This window comes from Dasypus novemcinctus, chromosome 10 (genome assembly GCF_030445035.2).
Source record: "Dasypus novemcinctus isolate mDasNov1 chromosome 10, mDasNov1.1.hap2, whole genome shotgun sequence".
Taxonomy (NCBI): domain Eukaryota; kingdom Metazoa; phylum Chordata; class Mammalia; order Cingulata; family Dasypodidae; genus Dasypus; species Dasypus novemcinctus.
This window is the reverse complement of record NC_080682.1, coordinates 103,306,427-103,328,022: the sequence shown is the minus strand read 5'-3', so window position 1 is coordinate 103,328,022 and position 21,596 is coordinate 103,306,427. Positions and strand designations below refer to the sequence as shown.

The 21,596-nt window shown below is 56.2% G+C and overlaps 1 protein-coding gene and 2 long non-coding RNA genes across 6 annotated transcripts; 2 read left to right on the top strand and 1 right to left on the bottom strand.

The window, feature by feature from the left end:
- Positions 1 to 1,436: 1,436 nt before the first annotated feature.
- LOC139439880 (uncharacterized) lies at positions 1,437 to 6,246 on the top strand. Its single transcript, XR_011649963.1, has 3 exons — positions 1,437 to 1,689; positions 5,745 to 5,801; positions 6,143 to 6,246. It is a non-coding gene; the product is annotated as an uncharacterized lncRNA (long non-coding RNA).
- On the bottom strand, positions 3,048 to 16,695 carry ATG16L2 (autophagy related 16 like 2). 4 transcript variants are annotated; one of them, XM_058305910.1, is made up of 18 exons: positions 16,560 to 16,695; positions 14,689 to 14,788; positions 14,012 to 14,114; positions 10,506 to 10,579; positions 10,001 to 10,252; positions 9,720 to 9,785; positions 9,311 to 9,424; positions 8,243 to 8,305; positions 7,567 to 7,675; positions 7,112 to 7,217; positions 6,433 to 6,503; positions 6,183 to 6,254; positions 5,944 to 6,064; positions 5,502 to 5,607; positions 4,217 to 4,366; positions 3,940 to 3,987; positions 3,709 to 3,810; positions 3,048 to 3,399 (listed from the first exon to the last, which is right to left on the bottom strand). In XM_058305910.1, the coding sequence occupies exons 1-18, from the start codon at positions 16,666 to 16,668 to the stop codon at positions 3,312 to 3,314; spliced, it is 1,854 nt and encodes a 617-aa protein (XP_058161893.1). In that variant the 5' UTR covers positions 16,669 to 16,695; the 3' UTR covers positions 3,048 to 3,311. The 4 variants fall into 4 exon arrangements, with proteins under 4 accessions (XP_058161893.1, XP_058161895.1, XP_058161894.1 ...); XM_058305912.2 differs by lacking the exon at positions 16,560 to 16,695 and adding an exon at positions 16,498 to 16,516; XM_058305911.1 differs by lacking the exon at positions 10,001 to 10,252.
- On the top strand, positions 10,250 to 12,105 carry LOC111761063 (uncharacterized). Its single transcript, XR_002794533.3, has 2 exons — positions 10,250 to 10,358; positions 11,250 to 12,105. It is a non-coding gene; the product is annotated as an uncharacterized lncRNA (long non-coding RNA).
- Positions 16,696 to 21,596: the final 4,901 nt, after the last annotated feature.

The following is a 21,596-nucleotide window of genomic DNA, read 5'->3' as shown; positions in this document are numbered from 1 at the left end:
GTCAAGGTGCAGCCGGAGCCACAGGAGCTTGTGGCTCCTTCCTCTCAGATTTCTCAGACTCCTGAGACCTGAGATTGGGAGAACAGAGGAGGTGGTATTCATGGCTGCAAAACAGCCCTGGGAAAAGCTGCGTCACCTTGGGTGGAGCCCAGAACACCGAGCAGGGACAGAGCTGGGATTCCTGTCCCCTTGTCACAGATGGGGGTATCAGACACCGGAAGTGTCTGTGACTTGCCCAAGATCTGTTAGGAAAGCAAAAGTGGGACCTAAAGCAGACATCTTTACAGAACCTGATTCCAGCTTCTGGAAAAGAGGAAACTGAGGCCCTGGATTCTTGCCCCGGCTGTTGCGTGGCCCTGAGTAAGCCCTGCCTCCCTGGGCCTCAGGTCTTGTGCTCTCGGGGCCTTCCAGGACCCAGCTTAGGCAAGCAGCCCAAAGGCTTGGGTCCCGAGAACCTGAAGACTGACAGCCTCGGAGGCTCCTGGCACTAGGTTCTACTCCCGTTGCCTCCAGTCAACAGGCGCTGCAAGGACTAGGGGACGCGTGGCCCTCCCAGCCGACCTCCCCTCTGAAACACCCCGTTCAGTCTCGTCAGCCCCTTTCCTCGACTCCCTCATGCCCTGCAATGCCTTGGCCTGTCTCTGGCCTTCCAGACTTGCTCCTCCAGGGGGCACTCCCTTCTGCCTGGAAGGGAACCTCCAAGCAAGTTGTGTGCTTTCCAGAGTAGGCAACTCCACCCCAAGCGTGCTGCTGCTGTCTTCTTCCAAGAAGCAGAAAGGAAGGCTTAAGGGAGAGAAGGAGTCCCTGTCCCAGGAATCAGATCAGATCACTTCCTCAACACCTGTTTTGAGTCATCTAAGGACAGTCTTCACAGCAATCCTGTGAGCTGAGGCAAACGCTTCCAGTGAGGCCGTGCCCAGAGGATGGAGCTGGGAAGAGGCTCCCAGGATCCGAGTTGACCATCAAGTGGCCTTGCATGTCCCCACTGGGCATACAGGGATCCAGAAGGGAAAGCAAAGAGAAGCTACAGATGGAGAGGTTTGGGTTAGACCCGAAGCTAGAGTCACCTCCCCCCCACTTTCCCTCCACTGGGGAGAGGAGGCATGCCCCAACCATTTGGGAGCCTGGATTGTCTGCCATTGTAAAAAAAATAATAAATAATAATAATACAATACAGTGACATTCTACTTCTAACGGTGCCACTTACATCACCTAACCACTCAAGCCTCAATTTTCTCATCCACAAAATAGAGGTGATACCTATGTCACAAAGTGCTTGCAAGAGATAAAACACTGCACGCAGAGCGCAGCGCACGGAGCCTGGTGCAGCAGCACTCAGTGACGGTGCATCCCGGAGGGTCGGTCTTTCTGGCCAGAAGTCCCAAAGGAGGCAGAGAAAGGCCACAGCAGAGCCTGGGCAGAGGGTGACCCCTGGTGGCCATCGAGAGCCAGGACATGCTGAGTCCTTGGATGAGAGAATTGCATCATTTAATAGGACATTTCCTGAGGCTTTCTCTGGGCCAGGTCTGATCCCAAGAACACTCTGTTCCCATCCTGCCCCCTCCCTGGAGCTCCCCGACAGAGATGCAGGCAGGTACAGAGGAGCACAGGGTCCAAGGACAGCAAGGGACCCGGCCTGACAGCCGAGGAGGCGCCTCTCCAGGACAACAGTGAACCCCGAGGGCAAAGGTGAGCTGGGGGCTGAGAGGGGCAGAGAGAAAAGGCTGTGCGAGACCTACTCAGAAGGGCAAGGAAGTGAGGCAGCAGCCGAGAGGCCGGCAGAGTTTCTTGCAAAGGGCTCTGAATTTCGTGCCATGGCGTTTCTCTGAAAGCAACAGGGTAACTTCACAGGGTTGTGCGTGGGACCAAGACACGTGAGAAAGTCACTCTGAGAATGGCAAGGAGGGCGAAGGGGGAAGGGGGCAGCAGGTCTACAGGGTGGCTTGTAGCGGCAGCAGGGGTGGAGAGGAGTGAGCAGCAGCGCCAGCCTCTGGGCCCGAGAGGGAGAGGAGTTCACTTGCAGGAGGACACGGAGGCCCCAGAGGCAGATGGAAATGTCACCTAGAGCTCAGGCACAGCTGGGTCAAGAGCAGGGAGTGAGCCGAGTCAGCAGAGCATAGAAATTGGTGTTTAGCCAACGTTAACCTAGGACAGGTGGGTCAGGAGCTTTGTAATCTTGACAACAGCCCTTTATGGGAGGCACTACTACCCCATCTTACAGATGAAGGAACTAAGACACAAGACTTGTCCAAATCATCCAGCTACCTAACGCTAGTGGAGCTGAGTCAAACCCAGACTATCTGGCTGCAGAGTGGATTCTGTTAACCCTCTGCTGCCCATCCCGGAAATGGCTTCCAGATCCCCACGGGGGACTGTGCCAAGTGATAAGGGACTGCAGAGACCCCAGCGGTCAGACCCCATCTCTGAGAGAGGAGCCCCTCTGCGGGGTGACCCACATGCCGTCCTGGCGGGTCCTGCTCTGCGTCCGTCTCCGGCCCCGCAAGTGCCCGCCCCGGCCGGGCGAGGGAGGGGTCCCAGGCTCCGCCCCCTCCCATCTGCCTCGGGCTCTGGGCTTCTGGCGGGGACTAAACGTGCCGTGGCAGCGAAGGCCCAGGCCTGGCCCGCACTGCCCTCCCCGGCCAGGCACAGCGCCTTGGCCCTCGCCAGCCAGGCGCTGCCCCTGGCCTGCCCACCCAGCACCTGACCTCACGCTCTCGTCTTGGGCCCTTTCCGCCAGGGCCCGCGGGGCTGCCCCACCCTGCTGCTCCCTCCCGGGATCCCCACAAGCCCTCCTGAGCGGTTTACTCTGGTGCCTGAAGGAGGCGCCTCCCGGGCCCAGGGCCTGGCCCCGCAGAGTCCAGCATAACCGGTTTTGCCTCAGGACCCGGTGCCAAGGGTGAAATGCCCGTGGCTCCAGGCACCCCTGCCCTTCGCTGCCTTCCCTCAGGCTGCTTCCTCGCCGGCCTGGAGCAGCACCTGTCTCCCCAGGCCACCAGCACAAAGGCCCTCAGTGCCCTGAATGCTGCAAAGAGGCAAGTGGACACCGGTTTAGATGCAACATTTTTTCACTGTGAGGGGAGAAAGTAAGAAGACTGAGATAATTTAAAACAACAACAACAAAACCCACACACTTTATCTCCCCAAACACACAGCTTGTTTTTAAATAAACAGGCCAAGTCCTGCCAGGCCTTCCTCCTCCCCACTAAGTCCCCTGGGGTCGCCCCCCACTGCACCCCCCTGTCCCCCGCAGAGCACTGGGAAGCTGTCCTTGCTGCAGGTGGAGCGCCAGCCGGGGCAGATGAGCCCCAGCCCTAGTGCCAGAGCACAGCCTTCCTGCCCTGGTCCACGCTCACCACGTGGCTCCCGGAGGGGCACCAGGCCACGGCATTGACAGCAGCGCTGAGGAGAGAGGCAGCGCGTCAGGGGGTCAGGAGCCGCGCCTGCCCCCGCCCTGCCCGTCGCTGTCGGGCCTGCGCAGCACGAGGCCCATCTCACAGCCGCCGCCTCATCTGAGAAATGGGCTCCCTGGGCTGGGGGAGGATGGGCCAAGCACACGCACAGGGGAAGGCACCTTGCGGGCCGCGCGGGGCTCTGGTGGGTGGACTATGGGGACAGGGTCAGAACCTGGGACCGGCTTAACAGGACGGGGCTACGGTGGCACCAGCCCCAGTGCTGGGGCGGGCAGGTGGGTGGGTGGTGCAGGCTCACCAGTGCGGCCCCTGAACGCTGCTCTCCAGTTTCCCGGTGTCCACATCCCAGATGTAAAGGGCTCCGTCCCAGGAACCTGCCAGGGCATAGCTTCTGTCCGGGCTGCAGTGGCCACAGCAAAGGAGAAAAGGGGTTCAGAAGTGAGACACAGACCCGCACCCCACACACACACACACACACACACACACACACACACACACAGCCGGACGGGGCGCAGCCCTGTGCTCTCACCTGAACACGGCTTTGGTCCAATCAGAACCACACTTGAAGCCATCAGCCCTGAGGAAAGACAGGATCTGGGATCAGAATGGAGGGAGCCCCCAGTCCCTGCCCCCAGCCAGGGACATCACAGCTTCTTCTCCAGCAAGAGTGGGGCACCTCAGCACACACTCATCCAGGGGGGCCACCAGAGGGGTCCCCCAGCTGACGGCCCCAGAAGGCCTTTGGCAGGGATGGAGGCCCAGCAACTCTGCCAGGGCCACAGGGTCAACAGGCATGGGGCTGGTACCTGAACACCTGGCGGATGTTGCTGACACGCAGGTCGATGACCTTGAGGGTGTCATCGCGGGAACAGCTGAGCAAATGTAGCTGGTCGTGGCTGAGGTTCAGGGAGGTGACCCTGCCCTGCACAGGGATGACCTGGGTGCAGCGGGGCCCCCTGCGGGACAGGGACAGGGATGGGGCTGAGGCAGGATGCGCCCACCCCACTCCTGCCAGGACAGGGCTGGGGGGAGCCGCTTTCCAGCTAGCCAAGGCCAGAGGCTCCCCGGGGCCTCGGACTGCTGGGGCCAGGGTGACCGCCCCTCCCTCTCTTCTCCCGCTGCATCCAGCCCCCTCCAGGGAGGGACTTGGGCAGCCTTTGAGAGCCAGAGCCCCTGAAACCCTTGGTTCACTAAAATAAGCAAAGCCCCACGGGAAGAAAAGCGCGGAAAAGTCTGTCTTTAAGTAAGAGAAGGGCGGCGGACTTGGCCCAGGGGTCAGGGCGTCCGTCTACGACATGGGAGGTCCACGATTCTAACCCCGGGCCTCCTTGACCAGCGTGGAGCTGACCCATGCGCAGTGCTGATGCACGCAAGGAGTGCCCTGCCAAGCAGGGGTGACCCCGCGTAGGGGAGCCCCACGTGCAAGGAGTGCGCCCCGTAAGGAGAGCCGCCCAGCGCGAAAGAAAGTGCAGCCTGCCCAAGAATAGTGCCGCACACACGGAGAGCTGACACACAAGGTGACACAACAAAAAGAAACACAGATTCCCGTGCCACCGACAACAACAGGAGCGGACAAGGAAGAGCACGCAGCGAGTGGACACAGAGAACTGACAACGGGGGGGGGGGGGGGGGGAGAAGTAAATAAAACTTTAAAAAAAAAAAAAAAAAGAGGCGAGAGGGAGGGGTTTCACCCAGCCATCAGGAAAACAGAAGTAAGAGCCTGAGGCGGGCCCAGCAGTGGTTCCAGTGTTTGCTTTTAGAAAACACGCACGCCCAAGGATGAGCTCTTATATTTAAGAAACTAATAACTTAAAAAAATATTTCCTTCTGCTTTAAAAAATGCTAACTAGATGGAGAACAGTGTTTCTTCGGCTTGGTGGGCAGAGCCCCAAAGCTGGGCCGAGATCTACTTGGCCCCGGTCAGCTGAGTCCCCGAGGGGTCACCCAGCACGGAGAGCCCCCCGCTGGCACTGCCAGCTCCCAGCCTCACCTCCCTCCAAGGTACCCTCAGAGGCTCCTCCTGCCAGAGCCACAGGAGAGAGAGAAGGCAGAAGCCCTGCTGCCCTGCCTCCACGGCCCACCACCTGTCACCTGCTGTCCCAGAAGCGGATCTTCTGGTCATTGTGGCCACTGATGATGATGTGGTCTCCACACACCACGTCGTTACAGTAGGAAAGGACGTTAATGGTCCTGGAGCCTGGGACCAAGGAGCAGAGCGCAGGGCCTCAGAGGAGGGCTGCTGGGAGTCAGCCCACTGGACATATGGGGAAACTGAGGCCCAGAAGGGCATGTCCTCTCAAGGTAAGAATCAAGGCCTCTTGCTTCCCCACCTAGGGCTGCTCCACCTCCGAGTCACCCACCCGAAGCCTGAGAGATCCAAGAAACCAGGCAGTAAGCACCGATGGGGGACAGAGAGGCAGGGCCTCGGATCTTTTACCCCAAATACCACTCCCAGAGATCAGACTCTGGTCCCTCATGCCCAAGCTTGGGGATCCCAGCAGGGGGGACACAGGGAGTGGGTGCTGGGCCTCACAGTAGGCGCGGCCGAGGTCCCATTCCTTCACCGTCCGGTCTCGGCTCCCGGTCACTGCCTGGTGCCTTGTTAGCTTGAATTTGGCAGCCGTCACCTTGTCCGTGTGTCCAGACAGTGTCTCCTGCCACACAGTCCCAATCCCAGATGTGAACCAAGGGTATAGTCAAGACCCCAGAGCATGCCCCCGATCCCAACACAGGATCCCTGCACCCCAAGCCGCCTCCCCAGCCAGGCCTCACCTTGGACTGTGCCTCCCCCACCCTCCAGAGCTGCGCAGCCTTGTTGTAAGTGGCCGCCAACACCTGGGAGCCCTGGAGAGATGGGGAGAAGGGGAGGTCGTGGGCTGGGCCTGCCAGGCGGACCACAGGTGGGGCTGCCCGGAACGCCGCACACCCCCAGGCCCCCAAGTCAGGCAGGGAGAAGGGTGTGTGGTGCCGTGCAGTTCTCTCAGGTCTCAGAGCCCCGACTTGAACCGAGACATGATCTTACCGAGGGGTCAAAGTCCAGGCTGGTGATGCTGCCACCTGCTCCCTCAAGGGTCTGGCTGGCCTTCAGCCGACCTGGGGGGACCAGAGGGTCAGGGGAAATGCGAGCACTAACCTCACGAAATAAAGGACCTGGGGTGGGCAGTGGGAAGGCTATCCCCTCCCAAGGTAAGAGGACAGAATGGCGGGTCTAGTCTTGGGCCCAGGCTGGAGGCCACACCTCCCCTAAGGTCAGCACGGGGTCCCAGAAGGCAGCTGGTCTTTTTGGAGACAAGGCTAAGAGAACCCGAGGAGAAAGGGCTGTCCCTGGGTCATGGAAAGCCAGAGCCGGGCCAGCTGGAGACGTGCCTCCTCCAGGAAGGAGCCAGCCAGGGCTGCCCGACACAGCCCTCTACAGAGCACGGAGACGGGGACAGAGTGAAGACCTGCCTCTCAGCCGAGCTCGGGGAGCCTGAGTGGTGGCAGGGGTTCCCCACGGCCCCCACAGGACCCCGTCTGGGCTCAGCCCTCCCCACCCTGCAGTCTTGACCCTCCTTGGGGGCAGGGAGCCCGAGCCTCAGCCCCCTTGCTCCGGGCCGGGGACGTTCCCGAGGGAAACCCTGAGGTCCCAGCGTGGGCCGCCAGGGAGCAGGCCGCGGGAGGGGTGGGGGGACCCGGGCGGGCCTGCGGGGGGCGGGCCTCACCTCCCACAGCATTCCAGAGGTGGATGGCGCGGTCAGCGCCCCCCGTCGCCAGGAGGCTGCTGCTGGGGGCAAAGCGAACGGCATTGACCTCAGACAGGTGGGCGTCCTGCGGGCAAGGGGGAGGGTGGCGCCCGGGTCTTCTCACACACACCTCCCTGCCTATGCTTGTGCGCTCCCGTGGGGACGTGTGCACGCGCACGCACACACGGGGACGCGCACACAGGCCTGGGGGCCCCACCCAGGTCTCTGTTCGAACCCTGAGCAGACCCAGCCCCACCGGGTCTCGTCGCCTCTGCTTGGACTCCCTGGTCTCCCCCTCTCCTGTCCAGCCCCCCTTAAACTGTGGAAGGAGAAGTCCGGCCCCTGCGGAAGAGCCCGGCCGTCCCTGGCCTCTTCGGGCCCCGTGCCTGCGCCTCTCGCGGCAGCGCCCTGTGCCGAGGGCCAGCCCCTCTCACCAGCACGTCCTGAGCCCGGGTTGGCAGGCGGACGGCCACGCACACAGGTATGCTCTGGTATCGCGGCTCAGGGGCTCCCCCGATGGAGTGACCTCTCCTCTTCTTGAAACTGGGGGTGGGGGGAGAGGTCAGGAGAGCATTCAGCAAGCCCTTCTGACGAGAGCCTCGAGCTCCTCTGAAGCAGCGGCAGGAAGCTGACGTGGCCGTGAGGTACAGCAAGCGCATTCCCCAACCCAGGGGGTCGGAGAGGAGGTGGGGGTGCAGGGACACAGAGACAAGGCAGGGTCCGTGGGTGCAGAGAAACCTGGGGGCTGGAGTTTCGGTCCTTCCACTGCTCGGCTCTGACCCTGAATCAGTGCCTGACCTTTCTGAGCCTCAGTTTCCCAACAAAGTGGTAGCTCCTGTCTGGCCCAGGTTGGAGCTGTTGGTCTCCTGTGAGGACCTCAGACGAGGGACAGAGCCTGGTACACAGCGGGGCAGGGGCTGGGGATGAGGCCGTACACCCCGCTCCTGCCTCAGCCTCTGGGGCCCAGCGAACTTGAACACAGACAACCAGGTAACACACGGACAGACAGACCAAGCCACAGACACACAGCAGCCTGAGCTGGGGGCCTGGCACCGGGCTCCAAAGTGCTCGGCCCCCCCCCCCCCCCACATGCAGCACACACACACTTACTCCAGGAGACCCTTCACCACATCCACACAGCGGGACAGCGTCAGCGAGGTGGCAGAGGCAGACCTGGGGCAGAACCGTGAGAGAGACATGCTGAGGGGCTGGCTGGTGGACAGACAGCAGTCCTTCATCCCTACACCCTGCTGGGAACTGCACAGTCAACGCCTCTAGAATCTGGACCAGTCCTGGGAAACGTGGCAATGAAAATCTCCCAGAGTCTCCAACAGGATGGTAAGAAACTGCCCCACTGCCCACAAACAAAAGTTCTTAGGACTGTGAGCTGGGGCTCATGGGGAGGGGAGATAAAGGTGCCTCGGGGCTGGGAAAGCACAAGGCTGGGTGGCAGCAAAGTGGGGGAAGCCTAGGCTTATTGAGTCCTCAAGAGTGCCCAGGAGAAGGGGCATCATGGAGTGACTTGGTCCCCAGGCTACCAAGGACTCTGGGGGCCAGGGTGCCTCATGCACCTCCCCAAGGTTCCTTCACCGCCCTGAGGCCTGGACACCAGACACCCACAAGGAAAGGCTGAAGGAGAACGGGGTGGGGAAGGAGCAGCCTCAATGACAGGCAAATCAGGACAGATGGGTGGGACCAAGTGGGGGGGGGAACCAGATCCCCAATCGGATCCCACCCGTGTGAGCATACACCTACACGTGCTCACGCATTCACATGCAGCCAGGTTATGCTCAAGCTTGTATACACACCTGTGCTCGCAGGGCCCTGTGCATTGCACACCTGTGCCTGCACGGAGATGCGGCACAGCTGAGCCCAGGGCCTACCTACAGATTCCCTCAGGATGATAATACCGTTTCCCCGCCCAGACACCCCACCCTCAGAGCTCTGGTCCTGGGGAGGAGGGGCAGGGTCAGGATAGTGCTGGGGTCGCAGTGGTGGCACTGACCCCAAGTGGCTCCAAGGCACTGGAGGTCAGACCTGTGTGGTCTGAGCTGCACACCAGGCTCTCCCTAAGCCCCCTTCCAACCCAAGGGCTGGCCCGAGGTCCCAGAGGAACACTCGGCGGCCTCCGGGGTGGGGGCCGGCTCAGGGCTCTAGGACGGCCACCTGGGTCCTCACCTGAAGGGCCTCTTCCACTTCTCACAAGCCTCACTCTCCAGGGCCTGCAGCTCAGCCGCCAGGGCGGGGCTCTCCGCCCCCTCCCTGACCACACTGCCCAGGGCCTCTGGGCTCCTGGGGAAGGAAAGCAGCTCAGGAAGGCCCCGCGACCGGCCCCTCCCTGCGCGAGCGCCCGACGTGGTGAAGACGTGGGGACCCAGGGACGCGGCTGTGCCGGCACCTATGAGGCGGCACGCCTGCTGCCTCCTCCGATCCCATCTCTGCGCGTAACCTGGGGGCTCCCTCTAAGTGGGGACTTGTGCCTGGGGTGGGCGAGCAGGAGAGGGGACTGCGGAGGCTCCAGAGCAGAGGGATCCCACCCAGCCGTCGAAGCTCAGGTCGAGCGCGTCCGGGCCACCTCCACTCTTACTCGCTGATGCTCACAGGCCTCTTGGCAGCCTGCTTCAGCTCCTGGGACACCCGCGCCTGCTTGGCCCTAGGGGGTGAAGAGCACCTTCGCAGCCCGGCGCGCGGAGTTTCAAACGGAGGCGGGGCGCGCCACGCTCTCCCGCTCCAAGCCCCGCCCCTAGGCGAGGCGCGCTCCTCCCCCGGGGGCGGGCCCGGCAGCAGCCCCGCCCTCACCTCTCCCGTTGCCACGCCCTCCACGAGACCACGCCCCCGGGGCGGACCCGGCAGCGGCCCCGCCCTCACCTCTCCCGGCGCTCGTTGCGCAGGTTGCGCTGCGCGGCGGCGCGCGCCTTGAGCTGCACCAGCTGCCGCAGCAGCTCTTGCACCTCCTCCTCGAGCCTGCGCAGTGTGGCCTCGCGGAGCCCGGCGCGCACGCGCAGCGTGTCGTAGGCCGCGCGCTGGGCCGCGTTCCGCGCCCGCCGCTCCTCCACCTGGCCCGCCAGCTGTGCCCGCGCCTCCTCCAGCTCCGCCACGCGGGCGCCTTGAGCCGCCAGCCTGGAGGAGGCGGGAGGGCGAGCGCGGGGTCCAGGGTCTCCCCCGGCACCGCGCACGGCACTGGCCTTGGAGCCTAGACCGACGGGCTCGGCCACGCGGCCCCCAGGTAGCTAATCAAGTCTCCGGCCAAGCCTCCCGCCCCCAGCCCTGCGGCTCGGGCCCCCACAGGCCTGGGCATGTGGGGTGGGCCCCGCGGGGCGTCTCCCGCAGGGATTCCTCCCCCTGGTGGGCCTGTCCCACCAGCCCGCCTCACCTGCTCTGGCGCTCCTCCAGCTCCGACGCCAGGGCTCCCAGGGCAGCGCTCTTCTCCACCACCTGATAGGCCATCTGGGGGCAGGTGGAGGGGCCGGGCAGGTGGGCATGGGCGCCTCCATGGAGGGCTCACACCAGGCCCCCAGTCCTGTTCCGGCAGGAAGGCTAGTGGGACAGAATCCACTCCACCCACCCACCCTCGTACTGAAATGCAGCTGAGGAGATCGGTTTAGTAACTTGCTTAAGGATGCACTGCTGTCTCATGGGACAATGGAAAGGCTTGGGCTCTGAAAGCTGACACCTGGGTTTCAATCCTGGCTGTGCCACTTAGTTTCCCTGTGATGCTGGGGTAATGGTTTAACCTGCCTGCTCCATTTCCTCACCTGTAAAATGGAACGATAGTGCTTACCTCAAAGAGTAACAGAGAAATATTATGAGAAATAGTTCTTCAAATAATGGCAAACATTTATATAGCACTTTCAGTATGCCAGGCTTGTTCTAAACACTTTACACATATTACCTCTTTTAATCCTGGTAACATCCTCTCATTCTCCCCATTCTGCACAGAGAGGTTGCGTGTCTTGCCCAAGGTCACACACTTAAGTGGCAGAGCTGAGATTTGAACCCAGCCCACCTAACTACATTATGCTCCAAGGACAGGGCTGGCCTCCAAACGGGTTTCCAGGGATGTGGGTTCTGTTCCTCAACCCTCCACTGTCTGGCTTCCTGCACCCCCCATCCCCAGGCTGCCCAGGCAAAGACCCCAGAGAGCAGCAGGACACAGGCTAAGAACAGAAGTGGACTGTGGGAGCTCAGGACCCAGACTGAACGCTGGAGCGGCCCCACAGCCCAGGGGTGGACGTGAAGGTCATCTCCGTGCCCCTGCCTCACCCAGCATTCCCTCAACAGTTTTCTACCACACATCATGCCAGGAGCCCAGGAGACCACGGAGTGAAGCCCAGCCCCTGCCTTGTGGTGTTAATAGGGCAGTGGGAAAGGGAGGCCCCAGGCAAAGCATTTGCCACCAGTGGGGCTCAGGAAATGACCCAGGCTGCTCTTGCTCACAGGCGCCCAGGGAGGGAGGGATTGAGGAGCAAGCACTGATACGCCTCCCTGTGTGAGTGGGCCCCTGCCGGGGGCACACATGGCAGGGGGCCGGGAGCCTACTTGCAAATCGTGGGGTTTGTAACATTTATAATTCCTCTCACCATTGATCACTGCCTCTACTTCCTCACCTGCCATTTACGTGATGTTTTGTTATTCTGTTCAGTATTTCTTATTTGATGCTTTTCAAAATTCAAATAGTAGAGGTGGAGAACAGATTAGTGTTTGCCAGAGGTTAGGGATGGTTGGGGACTAAAAAGGAACAGCAGGAGGGACGTCTTTCTGGTGATGAAAGTTTTGTTTCTTGATGGTTACATGAATCTGTATGTGATAAAATGACAGCTATACACAGTTTATGCCAATACCAATGTCCTGTCTCTGTGTACTGTAGTTACTTAAGATGTGACGAATGGGAGAAACTGGGTGAAGGGTACCCAGGGCCTCTCTGTACTATCTTTGCAACTTCCTATAAATCTGTGATTACTTCACAAGAAGAAGTTAATACTGATACGTGCTCATGATGTGTGACACAGCACAAAGGGCAACTGAAGAAAAGCCCATCCCCACCCAGCCCTGGCAAATCCAATGGGAACTAACTGGTGTGTGTCTGAGGACGTGATTGGGAAGAAGCGCTGAGGGCTGGGGGTGCACGGAAGAGGGTTCAGGGAACCATGAGCTCAGAGACCAGGAGATGCAGCAGGAGGATGGGGTGAGCTAAGGAGCCCTGGAGGATATATATACACCACAGTGATAACGGAGAGGGAAGGGGGTGGCTGTGAAGAAGGACTCTTACTTTTTATTCTGTGGGCTTCAGTTCTCTTTGAATTGTTCACAACAGGCATGTATTTGTGTATCAACTGTCCTTTTTTAAGGGAGATCACTTTTATTAAAATGTTTCACTCTTAAATGCTATATGGAAAATAAATTAAGGGGAAGGGGCAAGGGAGTCATTCAGGAAGGGATGAGGATAATCTGAACCAAGCCAGATATGGCACAAGAAAAATGGACAGAAGTCTTGGATTTGGAGGTAGAATCAACATGACCTGCTGACTGGCAGGATAGGGGGTGGGGAGGGGGTCAGGGTGTTCCTAGGTTTCCAGCCTGGGTCACTGCCAGCAGGTGGGGCGGGATGAAGGGGAGGGTATGGTCTGTGGTCTTCATTCATCCCTTAGTCTGCAAATACTCCTTAAGCTCAGACTGCTGAGGCAGAGCCCAGGAGTACACTGGCAGTCAAACCAGAAGCATCCCTGGCCGCGGGGAGCTCACAACCCAGGTGTTTGAGAACAGGGGCTCTACAGGGGATGCGCTCAACTGCCTTCATGGTGCCCTTCCCCCATTGCTGCTGGGCAAGTGACTTGGCATGCCGTAACTGTGTAAGTCTTCACTTGTCTGTCACGGTCTCCTCCAGTGGACTGGATGCTCCGCAAAGCCAGGTCTCATTTACTGCTCTACTCCCTGTGTCTTTGATATAACAATTGTCAATAAATATTTGTTGAAAGAATGAATGGAGACCACAGAGGGAGGATCTGTTGTGGAAGGGGGTTCAAATCCTGGTTCCACCTCTCTAGGCCTCACTTTCCTCCTTTGCAGCCACAAGGTTGTGAAGATACTGTTTAGCCAGTGCCAGCAGGGAGTCAGCTCTCAATACAGTGTTGACCATAATATTACGGGGGAGACAGCAAGTGTGATTTTAGATGTGATGTCCTAAAAGCAATTGGGCGGGAGAGTCCGGAGCTCAGAAGAGAAGGCTGGGCTGAAGACTGAGCTGGAGTCAGCACAGAGAGAGAAAAGTGTGAAACTCAATGAGCCCACCCTGAAAGGGTGTAAGGGAAAGGCATGCCCCAAGGAATGTCCATGTTTAAGGAGGGCAAAGAGGAGGGGGAGTAACAGCCAGAGAAATTAGAAGAAACTCAGGTGAGTGTGGGACACCACTGCAGGGGTGGGGTGGCAGTAGTGTCAGGTGGAAGTCTCACATCCTGCCAGCGGAGTCGACCACGTTATTCACTCAGTCGACACCCGTGTATTAAACTTCATCTGCAGAGGCTAGGCTCTGGGTTTCGGGGGTGGGGGGTGGTAAGGAGTGCGGAGTGGGCAGAGGTAGGAGTCAGTGGTGAACTGGGCCATCCTCATGGGTCCACACTTCTCCCTGAGGTCTCGTCTCACACGCTCCAGCTGCTGTTGGAGCTTACTTTATCCTGAGCTGCCAGAAACAACTTACAGAGTACTCTGGCCTTGTCAAGCCTCAGGGCAAGGGCTGGTATACAGGTGGGGTTCACTCAATGCACGGAGCACTGGACAACTTGAGAAATGCAGCCAATACAGCACCCTTCACTCCCTTGCTGGCTCCCATGGACCCCATCACTCCCTTCCCCCCGTCCTGCATCTTAACCCTGCCCAGCCTACCTGGCCACAGCGCAGCCTGAGCCTTTCCTCCTCTTTCTGCCACTTCATCTTCAGAGTGGCTGGTGATGAGACTTGGTCTGAGTCAGGCTCCGACTCCTCTTCCCTGCCAACCAATCAGACAGTGGTACTCATTGTCCCTCTACTCATCCCACTGCCCAAAGGCACCCAGGGAGAGCCACAAGAAAAGCCTCACACAAGAGCCCTTAACCTTCTCCCAGGAAAGGTGGGAACCAGCAAGCCAACAGTAGAAGAGCAAGTCTCCAGCAACTGCTACTCTCTGGAATTCCCCCAGGCCTTGGATTCACTGGCCGAGGCCCCTCCTTGGGAATCCCCGCCAACCCTGAGCCCCAGCGCATTTCTGGTTCTCGTTTCCACTTCCTTTTTGGAATAGGTAGCAAGACCCTTTCAGAAAGCAATGGGCAAGAAGCAGGGAGACAGAAGGGGAAAACGATAAGAGTGCAGGTGGAGTGGGGATACAGCCGAGGGAAGAGGGAGAGCAGGAAGATGGGACAAATGCAGAGATGGGCTGAGAGGAGTGGGGGAGAAAGGAGTCTAAGCAGCTGACCTGGGCAGCAGCCAGGGACTGTGAGATGTCAGGGAGAGAATGAACCCAGCATGGGCAGTGGGGGCAGGGCCCAGGTACAGGCAGCCCATTGTGACCAAGGACACACACTCACCAGGGCCCCTGGTGGGTGGTGTGAGTGACACTGTTCGGCTCAGGCTGCAGACTCTCTGAGAACTGAGCCAGCAGCTCAGCCTTCTCCAGGAGACGGTTATCTGGAAGTGCAAGAAGGTGAGCCTGGGACAGAGAGTCTTTCCAGAAGACCATGGCATACAAACTACTTCTCTGGCTGGGAAGGCTGCAGGGCTACCAAGAATGGGGAAGCTACTGGAGGGCTGGCCTCTGCACCTTGCCTGAGAGGTGTTTGTGCAACTCTAATGGGACCTTCAGCCCTATGACAACCTCCTTGCAGCACTGGCACCCGGGCCTACCCAGGATAAGAGGGCTTGCTCCTCTAGGGACAGAGGACAACCCTGGCTGGAGAAGAGGATGGGTAGGCACCCTGGGGATCCTCAGGGAAGAAAGGGGCCTGGGATTGCCTCATCCTTGCCCCACTGTAGGATGTGGCCCCATGTGGAGAAGAGAGAGAGACCGCACTCCACCTACCTATGGTCTTGGGCAAGTCACTTCCCCTTTCTGTACCGAAAAACTAATTTGAGACCTCCTTGAGTTTCTGGTTTCTGCTAAAAACTCTGGAACACATCCTCTTCACCTCCATCCACAGTCATCACATCTCACTAGTCTGCATTAAGGGTAGGGGATGCTAAACCCAGGCTTCCTCAGCTCCTTGCCCTTACCTTCCCTATCACCCTAACTGAGGTCCCTGGATCTGTCCTAGTTCTCACACAAAACCTTATCCCACCCCCAGAACACTGCACTAGCCCCTCAGCAATTCTAAAGAAGATGCTGTTACCCCAATTTACCAGTGAAACACCTGAGCCTTAGGGATATGACCTGCCCAAGAGCACAGGGCACCTTCACTCTGCCTGATTTCAGCCCTCGGGTTTCTCCAGGCCCTAGGACTGGAAGCTTCCATGGGGGTGGGGGTGATTCCTTCCCTCAAATTGGATGGTTCCATTGTCCATCAGAGCAATGAGAAATGAGGCTGCCTGGAGGTAGGTTGGCCTCACAACCCAGAAGGGAGAGGAGCAGCTGCTAGGAAGATAGCAGAGAAATCTCCCCAAGGACAAGAGCAGCAAACTTGGTTAGGGTGGAGGGAGGTTAAGCCGCAGTCCCCATTAGATGCAGTGAGGGAGTGGAAGGGAAGAAATTGTGGTCAGGTCAACCCCTGAGATACATTCTCAGGTGACCAGAGGCCAACACACAGGTGCACACCTGTTCACCCCACCTCTAACTGTCCACACCCCCCTCCTATCCAGCTGCCCAGAAACAACTCCAGAGTCTGACTGCTGGACTCAGCCAGCTTCCTCACGCAGCCTAGAGCCCCCTGCTTCTTCCTGAGGCCGGGGTGGGCTGGGCAGGACACAGAGCCTCTCCACCAGCCTGCCCCAGAATCATTCACCTATCCGTGGCAGGGCTTGGGACCAGCTTCCTCCCTAGAGATTCAGAGTTCACTCCATCGGCCAATAAGCAGCTGCTCTAGATAGGCCCCGCGGTCCTTCACTGGGCGGTGGGGACCAAACGGACTGACCAGGCCCTACCTGGGGGCTGCCCGGGATGGGGAGGCACAAGGGGCCCCGCAAACACTGGCTGACGAGGCTGCAGCTACAAAGTGCGGCTCGTGGGAGCCGAGCCGGGCCCCGAGGGGCGAGGAGGGGGCTCTGCCCAGTGGAGGCTCTTAAGAGGGAGGGAATTCTGGTCAGTCGAGGCTGGGAGTGCCTGGCAGGACCAGCCAAGCAGGTACAAGGGTTCGGAGGAGCAGGGGCGGGTGCACTTGGGTCTCAGCCCGAGGAGCCCGACAAACCCTCTCCGCGCGCCCGGAGCTCTCCTCGACGGCCACCTTCTAAGGCCCCGGGGCGCACTCACAGGCGGGCACCAGCTCCAGGAAGAGTGCCTTCTGCGTGCTGTCCCGCTGCCGCAGCTGCCGCACAATGTGGCGCTTCCAGGCGGCGGCGGGGCCGCGGGGCGCAGCCATGGCCGCTCTCTGCGCCGGCAGCGCGCGCACCTCGGCGGAAGTCGGCGCGGCCGCGCGGGGGGCGGGGCGTCGCGGGGACTCCGTGACGTCAGGGCGGGCCGCGGGGGGGAATCCCCGGAGTGTACTAAGAGTCTTCTCGGGGGGGGGGGACTGAACGCAAACACGGGAGAAAGCCACCTCAGTGTTTATACCTCTGGGTTTGCACCCAGAATATTTACCCGTGTGGGAGCCCCGATTGATGGCGGGGGTAATATCTGGGAATCGGGGTCGCAGTCTCCAAGACGGCTTCCCCCATGCCTGTTGGTGCGCTCCGAAGGCGGGGCCTCCAGGGCCAGGGTCCCTTAACCCACAGCTGCCGGACCGAATTCTGGAGGAAGAGACGCTGCGCGTCGCCCCCTGTGGGCCAGGCCGGTGTTCTAAACTAGGGACGCAGGAACCAGACCCTGGATTGCTTAAGATCTAGGAGGCGAAGGACACTTGCAGCATGACAGCGAGATAATAAAGCATAGAAGAGGAAGCGACTGAGGGAGAGAGACCTCGCTTTCCGGTGCTGGTGGCTTTTGAATTGGGTCGTAAGAGATGAAATAGGAATTGGCCGTGAGGAGAGAGGGATTCTAGGCAGCGGGAAGAACAATTGCGGAGTTTCCAAGACATAAAAATCCCAGCGGGTTCAGGGCTGAGGTGGAGGGTTCGTTCCTGCTTGGGGGCTGGAGACAGAACCGCCCATGCGGGGAGGAAGGTTTAGGGGCCCGGTTTAGGGAAAATGTTGGTCCCTGGGAATAAAGGGGCGCAGCTGATTTCATCCAGCAAACCCCTGGCGCAGAGGGAAGGGGCTTGACTGAGGTTGCACGGGACTGGGTGGCTGAACTGGTCTGTGGGGCCCAAAGGTTCACTCCACTCGGGCGACCTCTGGAGGCAGAGACCTATCTTGTGGTTTACACTTGACACTAATCATGGATTGCAGGAAACTGTGATAAAACTCTCCAGCAAGGCCTCTGTCCAGAGCTTTGAGACACAGACACAGACTAGTGTGAGGAACGCGAGGGATTCAAGGGCCCTGCCTCACCCAGGGCCCTTCTCTTAGAGGGTGAATACAGACTGTCCATCCCCGGGAAATGAAAGAAATTGGGGCATAGTGGGAAGCCCTGCAGGCCCTAGAGGTGACAGGGGTGTTGAGACACAGCTGGGAGTGGTTCAGAGGACTTGGAAAGTGACAGGGCACTAAAGTGCACCCCACTCTGCCCTGAAACCACAGCGAACTGGGTTCATTCTCTCACAGAACAGTCTTGAGCCCCCGTGGTCTTTGAACATGCTGTCCCATCTGTCCGGAACACCTGCCCCTCTAGTGTGCCTGCCTGGTCAGCTGTTCCAGGAAAGCCTTCCTTCTCCTGCATGAGTTAGGGCTTCTCTGGCCCCTGCCCAGGACCCACCTCGCTCTTGCATGCCCTCTATCTCTCAGCCATTGTGCCATATCCTCATGATCTGTGGGTTTTCCCTCGGGGCTGGGCCTGCATTGCATTTATCTCTGTACCCCTCTCTAGCACCAGTCCAAGCCTGGCCTATCTACTGAAGGCTGGGTGGTGGCCTTCCCCAGAAGGCAGGCTGAGGAAAAGGGGAAAGGGGTATCCATCGAGGCCGAGGGCCATTTTGGTGACAGTGATGAGTTCCGCTTTTGCGCTGGGGGGCTCTCAGGTCCCTGGGGACACCAGTAAAAGGAACCCATTGAAAGGTGTATTGCCAGGGCTCTGTCTGACCATGAGGCGCAAATGTACAGAGGCCAATTCAGGGGCAGTGTTTCCTAACCCTTTCTTGACTCACAAAACACTCAGGAAATTTAAGATCATTTTGTCATTTTTTAATAGAATGTGGTGAAGAAGTGATATTTTAATTTTAAAATAAAATTTTAGATAACATTCATATGAAGACAATTTTTACTTTTCACACTTAACATGCTGTCTAATTTATCTCAAATTAACGGTGTAAGAAAAACATGATTCCATGACCAATAAACATAAAAAGTGATTATATCATGATTTGGAGGCCTAATGTGCTTTAGAATATAAAATGAAACTTACACCTGTGTTAGGCATTTCCTAGCAGCCAGAGTGATTGTACCAACACTTAAATCAGATCATGTTACTCTTCTTAAAGCCCTCCAAAGGCTTTCCAGCATATTCAAAGCAAATTCGAAACACCAGTCAGATTTTAGACTGCCTCTGCTCTAGTTGTTCTTCCTTTCAGAGCACTTATCACACTCAGAAAGCACCCTTTTGTGTTTCAGTTGTTTATTATCTGTCTCTGCTACCAGGCTGGAAGCTTCAGTCAAGTCAGCCTTGATCCCAGCTCTGTCTTCAGCACTGAGAAAAGGCCTTGGCACCAATGGAATAGGTGATCAGTAAAATATTTATTATTGCTGCTGTGGTAACAAAAATGTACCCAAAAAAATAGTTTTCATGGCCCAATATTTTAGAAGTTTTAAATTCCAATTTGTAGCTATTTTTTTAGGAGGTAGCAGAGATTGAACCCAGGACTTCATACATGGGAAGCAGGCACTCAACCACTGAGCTACATCCACTCCCTTAGCTATCTTTTTAATTAAAAAAATAAATTCCATGCATATAGTAAAAAAAAAATCCATGTAACATAAAAGGGTAGGCACTGAAAGTGAGCTACTTCATTTCAGACCTTCTTATTGGTCAGGATAAGACAGGTCTTTTATTTATTGCTTACTGCAACTGTTTCTTATTATCACTCATGACAGTGTTGGCTGAGCTTAGCCGAGATTCTCACCCTGAGTGTCTTAAGCGGTTTACAGTCACACCCAGCACGGGAGTCATCTGAAGACTCAACTAGGCTGGACGCCCATGATGGATCACACATATGACTGGCAAGTGATGCTGGCTGTTGGCCAGGAGGTCAATTAAGGCTGAAAACCAAAGTGCCGCCTTGTGGCACCCCGCCACATGGCTTGGGTTTCTCAGAGCATGGCAGCTGGATTCTAAAAACAAGTGCCCCAACAGACAGGAAGCGAAAGCTTGAGCCCAGAAATTAGTGCGATATCACTTCTTCATTCTGTTGGTTGAAGCAATCCCAGCCCAGCCCAGAGTCAAGGAGAGGAGACACAGGACCCCATCTCTCACTGAGGACTGTCAAAGCATTTCTGGCCATCTTAATCGGACCATGCATGGCAGCAAATAAACTTCCAAATCCCAATGGCTTAACACAACGAAGGTTTATCCCTCACTCAAATCCCAATGTGTGTTAGACAATGTCCAGTGTACTGCTCTCCTCCAGGAGCGATTCAGACCCAAGCTGCTTCCATCCAACATCTCCAGCATCTCACAGTTCTTTGATTCCAACTGCACAGAGGAGGGGAAGGTAAGGCAGGGGTTGGGGGAAGGCAAGAGAGCGTGGGGAAAGGATTCACACTGACACTTTGGCTAGTGATGAAATCACTGGAACTAACTGGAAGTTAGGGAAATGTAATTTTCCCATGTGCCTTGGAAGAGAAAAATGGATGTGAACATATCCTTGTTGCTGACACACACCACTTCCCCAGTCCCCTTCTGTAGAAGCATCACCATTAACCAGTTTCATATAGTCCAGAATATTTACGCTATACAAACATAAAAATACAAATGGTAAACATTCATAGTTTCATACTTTATCTTTTTACTTATCGATATATTTTCAATATATCTTAGGCAACTTTCTGTATCTAAATATATAGTTCTAGTTCATTCCTTTTAAGACTGCAAAGAGATTTATTTTTGCTGTACGGATGTACTATAAATTATTTAATCAGTCCTCTATCGATGAACATTTGGGCTACTTCCAACTGTTTGCTCTTACAGTGATACAGTGTACAGCTTTGTACATAAATCTTTGCTTACATATATCGGTGTAGCTGTAGGACAAATTCCTGTAAGTGTAATATTGAGCATATATATTCAATAATTCTCATATAGCCCAGTAAGATTCACTTAGAAAATGTAGCAAAAAATAACTCTGCAGCAACAACAAAAATAATATACTTAGGAATAACCCTTCCCCCCTCCATGTAAACAAGCTTCCATGAAAAACATAAATCAATTTGAATGCTTGTATTAATTATATATTTAATGTATCTTAATGTAATTGATTACATTTTGAGGGACATGAATACCCGAGTGAAAGAAAACATAACATATGGGGGGTTGGGAACACTAAGAATAAAGATAATTTACACAAGTTATGAATTAAATATATCCCAATAAAAATCCCCATAGGATTTTTAAAAATGAAATTTGACTAGTTATTTCTAAAAGTCATCTCAAAAGATGAAAAAGAAAAACAATTTTAATGATGAAAGGCAATGAAAATAGTGTGCTGTTGGCTCAGAAATAGGCAGATCAATAATGGAATAGAAAACTATAAATAGATCCTCCCAGGTAAGAATTTAATATATGATGAAGTCAGAATTTCAAATAAGTGGAAAAACAGGAATCTCTTCTGTATTTTTTGTAAGAACAATTAAATATTTATTTAGGAAAAAATATATGGTTAGAGCCTTACCTCACATCATATGCAAAAGTAAATTCCAGATGGATTATATTAAGGTTTTATAGCCATAAACAATTTTGAAGGTATTACTAACAAGTGGAATGATTTATTTATAACTTTGAGATAGGGAGGTCTTCCTAAACCTACACAACTTCCAAATCATAAGAAAGAAGAGAAACTTGACATCAAAATGTAAAATTTCTATCCAACAGAAGGTCCCAACCACAAAGTAAAAAGAAAGACAATAAATGGGGAGAAAGTATTTGCAGCATATATAATAAAGTAGTTAAATCCTAAAAATACAAAGTATGTTTGTATTTTTACAAAAAAAAGCAGACAACCCAGTATAAAAATGGAAAAAGTCTTTTATCAGAAGAAAAACAAAT

Bases quoted from the DNA above. Each gene is read 5' to 3' on its own strand.
- ATG16L2 (XM_058305910.1), bottom strand. From the start codon at position 16,668: ATGGCTGCGCCCCGCGGCCCCGCCGCCGCCTGGAAGCGCCACATTGTG. The intron at 10,580-14,011 runs GTAGGCTGGGCA...ACCTGCCCCCAG, and splicing joins TCAGGCTGCGCTGTGGCCAG to ATGGCCTATCAGGTGGTGGA. The intron at 9,786-10,000 runs GTGAGGGCGGGG...TTCACCCCCTAG, and splicing joins CGCAACGAGCGCCGGGAGAG to GGCCAAGCAGGCGCGGGTGT.